We start from the raw sequence: 8,949 nt of genomic DNA, 5'->3' as shown, positions 1-8,949 counted from the left end.
TTCCTATGGGGGCTCCGATGTACATGGGAAAATCTGTTTGTCTCCTGCTAATTTATCTTATGTCAATTCAATTCTCAGGCCTAGCCAGAGACCCTAAGATGGTAAAGTTTTGCCTCCCATACAATAGCAAAGGGCACGCAGACAAAACGTCCTCCACCTTACAAGGACTTATAGAAGGTAATGCTTTCTCATCAAAGTGGGGAATGGGAAAAATGAAAAAAAAAAAAAAAAAAAAAGTGAGCCAGTCATGAGTCTAAAAATGATCAATCTTTACTATAGTTCAAATTAATAGTTTTACAGTTGTAATTACAAATAACTATTCCATAGCTTATTTTAAAACATTTTTTCATAAATATCCTAACAAAGATACAGTCTTCGAAAAGCTCAAAAGTTTCAGAGACAAGATAACACACAAGAAATACTGTTGATGGGGAGCCTGGAAAGGAGATCTACCTGGGGCAAACATTACTGGGAAACTGCAAAAGTAAATCTATAGGGATGGCCAAGAGACATACGAAGCACGTACAGAATTCTGTTGCATTGTCACAAGTGCCTCTCAGGGTTTCAACAAATGAAGAGCTACATCTCATGATTTAATAAGTTGATTTGCACTCCAAGAACATAACACCTTAAGTGAATTGAAGTTCCAAAACGAAGTAGAACTATTCCAAAATATTCAGCCTTCTCATCACTCTAATCCCTGACTGTTCAACTTTCCCGTGATTCTCTACTTTTCTTACCACCCATCGCCCCAACATAAAATTAAAATAATTTATACATTTGGGATAGTTACTGAATAAGTCCCACGTTTTTAAGTTTTAAATGCTGAGTTTAATATTTTACATTTAAATAATTCAAAAGCAAAATCAAATCAAATTTATACTAGGGATTTAGTGGACTTCACTGAGGAAAAAAAACAAACCATATATATACAGTCCTAATTCCCACAAGTATTAGGAATAAACATGTCATAATAAAATTAATATGAATTTTTGGAAATTTCCTCTTCAAAAATAAATTTGCATGTTCTGAGTGTGCTACTGCTGTCAGTGCTGTACTGACTTTCCAGCTTTCTTCTCTGAGTGGGATAAGAAACTGCCATTTTCACTAGAAAACTCAAGAGACACAACAATTAAAGCTTTACTTTTGTAGTTTAATGTTTCACACTACTTCTACTTCACCTTTATGTCATTCCATTTCAAAGAAAGAAGGCAAACCTGGGGACTGTTAAAAAGTAAAAATCAAAGCTACGATGTTATTTGAGCTCAAAAAGTGCTGTAGTTTATAAAATTGAGAAAGGTTTTTTTTTTTTTTTAGTAATTTTTATGCTTCCCGAAGTGTGTATCAATTATATAGTTATGAGTAATGAATGGCATGAAACAAGGTCCCAACATTTTCAAGTTTTGTTTTTAAAATATATTACAACATCACATTAAAAACAGGAGAGGAAAACAAGCAATCAGGATAGAACTACTTTTTTCCAACTCAACAGTACTTAGCTTTACCTAGAATTTTCGTATAGTTGATGTTAACTTCTTCTGAAGGCTTTCTGACTAGTATTTTACCTTATGTATTCTTTATAGTACTTCCATATAATCTTTACCTAGACCTATTCAGAGCATAGCACAGACAGGGCAGCACAAGCAACTGACACCTTTGTTGGCAGCACAATTATTTTTCATCTAGTTTATGAGAGAATGAAAAGAATGAAAGCGAAAATTTTACTTAGGGTTAATTATTGTAGCTCCAGGTAATCTCTTCAGAACTCCCCTGCTTCACCTTCTCAAGTTAATCAATAGTGGCTAGTTTATGACTGGAAACCACTTACCAAATTGCCTAAACAAGAAAACTTTTTAAAATAACAATTTGCAGATCTGTCCAATAACTTCAATAAAGTCGAATTTGCTTTATTTTTCCAAAAATTATGTTGTCAAGATAGAGACTCTTTGTAAGTGTAAATGTATGATGTATTATGAATTGATTTTTAGTCCCTGTTACAGAGTTGTTAGACAAGTTATTACAGTTTAAGAAAATCTGAATTCTAAATTTCCACCTGATAACATATATGAAATATTTTATATTTTCAATATATACTTATATTTTGCACACTGTATATAAACTAGGAGATTAGAAATGTTTTAAGTCATGTCACTGTGTGTATATCTGCACTAGATAAAGAAAAAAAGAAAGGCAGAAAGAGACTTTCCTTCTGTCTTCCATAAGAAAACTTTAAAAATGTTTCTTTTTAAAACTGAATTTTTCAAAAGGGAAAAAATATCCTCTTTGATGGGAAATCACTTGTTTTAATAAAAGGTAAAACACTGCCATGTTAACCACAAGATGGTGCTATAGTTCCATGCTGGTACTGATATTTTAGGAGTTAATTGATACAGTAGTTTTTTCCATTATAACTATAACCTCTTAATTTTTATAAATGTACTTCTCTCACAATCAAAAAAATTAAAGCTAATATGCTTCATTAATTCTGGAAACATTTACTGAAACTGTTAAATTCAAAATCGTATGTTTCTGCAGGCTATCATTTTAAATTTAGTTCTGACGACCAAATATTTATTAGAGTATCAAAAATGTGGCCAAGCATGGTGACTCACCCATGTAATCTTAGCACTTTGGGAGTTCCAGGTGGGCAGGTAGCTTTAGCTCACGAGATCGAGAACAGACTGGGCAACATGGCGAAACCCTGTCTCTACAAAAATACAAACATTAGCCAGGCATGAAGGTACAGGCCTATAGTCCCAGCTACTCAGGAGGCTGAGGCACAAGAATCTGCTTGAACTCGGGAGGCGGAGGGTGCAGTGAGCCGAGATCATGCCACTGCACTCCAGCCTGGGCAACAGAGTGAGACCCTGTTTCAAAAAGGGGAAAAAAAAAAAGGAACACTAAAAATGTTTTCTTAAAAGTGATTTCTTATGCTGTTTCAAATTCACACCCACACAAAAAATTTAAGTGATTTCTACTCATATAACAATATTTTATATTTGATAGTGTAATACCAAATTATACATATATACCATAAATAGATGAATAAATAAAATATAATCAGATGGTCCATATAATTAAAAAAAAAAAACACACACTTTTTCCTTCCAAATAATGAAGTCAATTTTCTTGAGGAATTTCCGGGATTACTGCTACACTTTTATCTATAAGTTTTAAAAAAGATAATTCATATAGTAAAATTAAAAATAATTTCATTTTTCCATTGATTTAACTTCAGCTAAGATTTCTCTCTCCAAAAAATGTGTAACTTTTCACCATTAACAAAACAAAACATGACACCTCAGTGTATCTTTTAATGTTGGCTAGAACGGCTATATTCTCTGTCTGTTATACTGGTCTTAAAAAGTGCTACACTGCCAGGCGTGGTGGCTTATGCCTGTAATCCCAGCACTTTGGGAGGCCAAGGCGGGTGGATCACCTGAGGTCAGGAGTTCGAGACCTGCCTGACCAACACGGAGAAACTCCGTCTCTACTAAAAATACAAAATTAGTTGGGCATGGTGGTGCATGCCTGTAATCCCAGCTACTCGGGAGGCTGAGGCACAAGAATTGCTTGAACCTGGGAGGCGGAGGTTGCAGTGAGCCAAGATCACACTATTGCACTACAGCCTGGGCAACAAGAGCGAAACTGCATCTCAAAAAAAAAAAAAAAAAATCACACAATGGAGCACACTAAAATGTTCAACACATTTCTCATGGTGAACCTTGAGACCACAGTCCTCTTAGTCTAAACTTGAGGACCACAGTCCTCAAGCCCATTTCCCAGTACAAAAGGGGAATCTTAACCTTCATTTCTCAATGTTAACTGGAAAGGTATTGCTGTTTTTGACCAAGCATGAAATAGCTGTCTTTATATTTATTTTTCAATGAGTATTTTTAACTGTTTATTATAACTTATTCATCAGTACAGATGCGAAGATGGCATATATGAAAGGCTCCTGGGTATAATACACAAGTCCCATTTGGAATGTTTCCAACAGGATGTAAACCATAGTCCCCAAGCCTGTGCTTTAAAAAACATTACTTAGCACACTGCCAACAAATGTCAACACAGAAATACAGTGCTGTAATGACTTCACTCTGTAAGAGAAATAGACTGGAACATGAGTTTTTCCTCAAAAAAAAAAAAAAAAAAAAGGGACACAAGGTAAAGCAGTATAATCATTGCTCAAAAATATTAAAAGATTTATTCAATAATGAATGCAAAAATTGATATACCAAATGGAATCCTAATTGTCAAAAATTGTAGTATATTAAAATTGTATAAAGAATTCTTAAAATATACAAATGTACAGTAACCGAAGTCCTAGAAAAGTTCATGTAGAAAATCCTACAAGTAGTGATTTGGACATTTCAGTAACTCTGCAGTTTCTTCAAACCTGAAATATAACAAATAATATATTAAGTAAATCAATAATTCATAATAAAGCATAGCATTTTAGTTGTTGAAATTATGCTTTTTAGCCTAAAATAAATTTGAATATTTTTCTTATCTGTAAGTACAGTTACTATGAATAAACTTAAGTATGCTCAGAGGGAGGAAAAAAAAGAGTCAATTATGAGTCTTGTATTCTTGGAGTGTAAGTTAAGTACTTTTTGCATTTCAAAATAATATTATAATTTTCTATAGCAGTAGGTTGCATAATCATCTTATACGCAATTTCATTTTATATTTCCTTTGAACTGCTCTTTAGAAAAATCACATCATTTGTACTAGACAAAAACATCATTTTTAGTATCTTATCAATAACTCGCTGAAAAACACCAGTGATATTTTCACAATACTGCAAATGTCTCCAAACCAGCCATCTACATATATTATTTAATATCTTGATAAATCAGTTATCAAAAATAGATAATACCCTTGATTAGTTACCAACCAAAAATATCTTTGTACTCTATCTGCAGTTAATTCCATTAACAATTCCAACAAGTTTTACATCACTTGTTGGAAACTAAAACAGTGACTCATCTCACAAACACATAACTGTAGGTGGATTTATTATCCAATGGAGTCCTGAAGGAAATTCCACACCTGATTGAGAGACCTTTAAGGTTTGAAACACACATGCACATTCTACATATTCTGTAATCCAATACAATTCCCTATGGAGAAATGAATTTCTGTTGCCCCTTTCTGTTACTTACATTTTTTTCATCCTTTCCATTTTCTGGATTGTTGTTTCCTTTAATTTAAAAAGCAACAAATTTAGATGACTTCTCAAAGTAAACCATCATCAAAGATGGACCGAGAATGTACAAAACACAGTTTGAAACATTGCATTAAGTACTGTTTACTTATGAAAAAATTTTGAGAGACTAAGATTCAGTTTTGCTATTTTTCTTGCCAGCAATATTTACAACTAAAACTAATGCTTGCTCGTTTTCCTAATTTAGAAAGGAAACAATCTAAGCATTTTCTTACCTCTGAAATCTCATTCAAACCACAGTAATTAATGGTAGAGGCTCTGGGAGTCGAATCTGATGATGCTGTACTATAGCCAGAGGACAGAGGAATACTTGCTGGCCTCTCTACTTTGTTTTTTCTGTCTGTGAAGAAATGAAGTTTTAGATTACCTTTTCCTTTCACAGTAGAGTCAAATATCTAAAAATGTTATTTATAGATGGAAGAAAAACATACTATTTTAATTAAAAATGGTTATCGGTATAGATCAAAGAGTTTTTAGTACTATTTTAAGGTAAAAGCTTTCATATGGAGATCTAGATGTTAAAAATTGCCCAATAAAAATTACAAAAGGCAGTATTATTATCATGATAGCAATCAGTTTGAAAAACAGGTAAGTTAATTACTTATTTTAAAATATAACCTATTGAATCAATCATGTATATTCTTTTCTTAAAATGGTGACATCTACATTAAATAATTAGTATCCATGAATTTGTCATGATGCTTTTATTCAGCAACATTTAAGCATTTCACAAATTTTTTTAACTACTGTTCTGTGGTTAGTGACAACTATTCCTATAACTGACCATATATACCTTTTAAAAATCAAGAAACATTCTAACTTGATTTGACACATATGAAAATAATGCAAAAATTTAAGATCCACAGGTTTTTTTCTAAAAAACTGAAAAACCTAACATTTCAAATATCCTGATAATAGTAATTTGACAAAATGATGGCATCTCCCCTTCAAAAATATCAATTAGAGAAGATTATGGATAATGTAATAAATCCTACAAACTCTGTGTTTTAATCAGAATACATCTGGCTGCAAAAGCAATGCAAAAAAAAAAAAAAAAAGGACACCCATTTAAACTGGTTCACATAAAGCCAGCTTTATTGTAAGTCTACACAGACAACCTTCATTGGGGAACCAACTATTACTATGTGAGAACTGAAACAACTAGAAGACTAATTTCCATCTCTCAGAACCATGGTCTCTTTCGCCTACTTCTGCATTTGCTCCCTTCCTCTGCTCTTCTCTGTAGAATGGCTTTCTCTGCTGACTCATCAGCATAAACTTCCACCACATGGCCAGCCCAGCCCAGGCGCAATATCATTTGACTAACTGACTCGTGGTGTACTAAGTACAAATTCTAAGAGAGAGAGAATGAAATCTGATTCATGACACTTTGAGTTCGTATTCTCTGGGTTAGGTGTCTACTCTTAATCCAATTAGCTAAGCCTGGAGGTCAAGATTACAGGGTACAACTCTGAAGACTACATAAACCCAGCTCTTTTAGCAGGATCTGTGGACAAGAGGTTATTTTAAGAAATAATTTGAAATTAGGCAGGAACTATATCTACTACGCACTAAATCTTGAATTACTTTCTGTGGGTACACATAGTTGTCCTGAACATTTCTTACGTCTTTACAAAAAGAGGTGGGGGCTAGGAAAAGGAAATAGGTCCGGGAAGACACATCAAGGGTGAAGGAAGGGCTCTCTTTGTCTTCCACTTTGGGGTGCAGACTTTGAGGTGTCTAAGCTTATTCAAGAGTGTGCCTCATGGTGGGAGAAAGCTGGTATTTGGCAGGCTGGCAAGCTATTCATAGTTATTCCTATAAAGGATTCCAGAGGCTACAGAGTGGACCATTACAGAACACCAGCTCTATTTAATAGCCAGATCAGTTAAGTGCATATTAATTTCTATAATTTTTATTATTGCTTTCCTGAACCTTTAGTAAAGCCTTACTTGTTTAAACATTAATAGTTTCTTAGCTATGCTATAGGGGATTGAGAAAAGAATTGGTAACTGAGTTCAGGTTGGAAAGGAATGGGGAAAGGCAATGCCACTGACACAAGGACCCTGATGCCAGTTGTTATGTACTTCAGTAGTGACTGCTAAGAAGTCTCTGTGAAGAAAGGGATTCTTCTACTTCTAAGGGTATGGGACATGAGATCTTCTAGCCAACTCTTACCACATAACAATTAATCTTTCATTGCCATCTTTGGAGGCTCATCACCTTATTCACTAAGGAAATAGTAGGGTTCTTACCATTTAATAATTTGTAAGCCAATATTTCTAGATCAAGGACCAATGCATGTATCCAACTGATTTGTAGATATTTTGTCTTAAGGGTTTCATACATAATTTATTATATTCAAAAGTGAACTCATTATTTCTCCCAAACCTTCTTCTCCTCCTGAACTTTTCATTTTATTACAGAGTAACAATCATCCACCCAATCACATGAGCCAAACACAAGTAGTCAGTCTTAACTTCCTTACTCTCCTTCACGTTTTGTATCTATCAGGAATCAAGGCATATCAATTTTAACATCTACATTTCTCCCAAATAAATTGCCTGCTCTTTATCGTCACTATCATTGCCTTAGTAGAGACCCTCATTAGTATTTTGAAATAATGACTACTAAAATACTCTTCAAATTATCCTTGCCTATCTTACTTTCCTAACAAATCACTATTCTGCTTTGATGATAACCTTTGTGAAACACAAACCTCAGAATATTAGCCTTGCTAAAAATCTTTATACGACTCTGGGATAAACCCCATGACTTGATCTTTCTACTCTTCTGCTTCAGCTTCCTTCAGGTGCTCACATGTACCCTTCCTTCCAGTCACACAGGAACAAACCACACTCTTCTGTGGTGCCACACCTTTCTTAATATTTTTTTCCTCTGAGGGGAAAAAGGCACAAAACAAAGCAAAACAAACAAGCAAACAAAAAAGGAGCACTAACAGTTGGTGTCCTGTCTGACAATTAACACCTAAGCTACTGAACCCTCTAGTGGACATAAATAATTTCATAAAAAATAACACCACATGAGGTCATTTCATTAGCATAATGACACAACACGCCCAAAACCACTATTTCTGTCCAAACATAGACAAAACAAGGGCACCACGTAACCACAGAAATGACCAGATACAGCCCCCCCTTGCCTAATAGGAGGATTTATTTTATGCTAAAAATTTCATTCTTACCATCAATCATCAAATTGCTCCTGCTCCCTGACAGCACCCGTAGGCTTTGCTTCCTCAAACCCTCTCCAAAATTATCCAACACAAGTCCAATCCTTAAAAGCCTCTGCTAATTCACTCTTACCAAGACATTAAGGTGCCTTACAATTCCCCATGGAACACTGTATTCCTGATAAAGTCAAAACAAATCTGGAACCTCACAAAAGCTATTTCTGATTTAATATGATTCTAAACCCAGAGTGATAAATTATTGCTCTCTGCATCCAAATGAAATCAAACCCTATTCCCAAGTAGCATGTATAAGGTATAATGTGTAAGTCTTTATAAACTTGGGTCTTTTTATTAATCTAGATCAGATCATAAACTCTATGAGATCAGGTATTTACCCTAATCATAATCTGTAATCCATTTCAGATAGTGGCCTGTTAATTACTTTCAGTCCTGGCACAGTTGTTGAAATTTAGCTATGTGAGCCAGGACATGGTAACTCACACCTGTAATCCCAGTACTTTGAGAA

At 34.3% G+C, this 8,949-nt stretch overlaps 1 protein-coding gene across 9 annotated transcripts in view; it reads right to left on the bottom strand.

Annotated features, from left to right (window-relative positions):
• Positions 1 to 1,388: 1,388 nt before the first annotated feature.
• CEP44 (centrosomal protein 44) overlaps positions 1,389 to 8,949 on the bottom strand; it is a 40,649-nt gene continuing 33,088 nt past the window's right edge. For 6 of the 9 annotated variants that reach the window (XM_033215715.1, XM_033215714.1, XM_033215713.1 and 3 more), the window contains one exon: positions 5,223 to 5,570. In XM_033215715.1, coding sequence (XP_033071606.1) covers positions 5,356 to 5,570 — 215 coding nt within the window. In that variant the 3' untranslated portion in view covers positions 5,223 to 5,355. The other 3 variants (XM_033215717.1, XM_033215718.1, XM_033215719.1) reach the window with 3 other exon arrangements.

Source organism: Trachypithecus francoisi, unplaced genomic scaffold (genome assembly GCF_009764315.1).
Source record: "Trachypithecus francoisi isolate TF-2019V2 unplaced genomic scaffold, Tfra_2.0 Lachesis_group1, whole genome shotgun sequence".
Classification (NCBI taxonomy): Eukaryota; Metazoa; Chordata; class Mammalia; order Primates; family Cercopithecidae; genus Trachypithecus; species Trachypithecus francoisi.
This window is presented reverse-complemented; position numbering and strand designations above follow the sequence as displayed.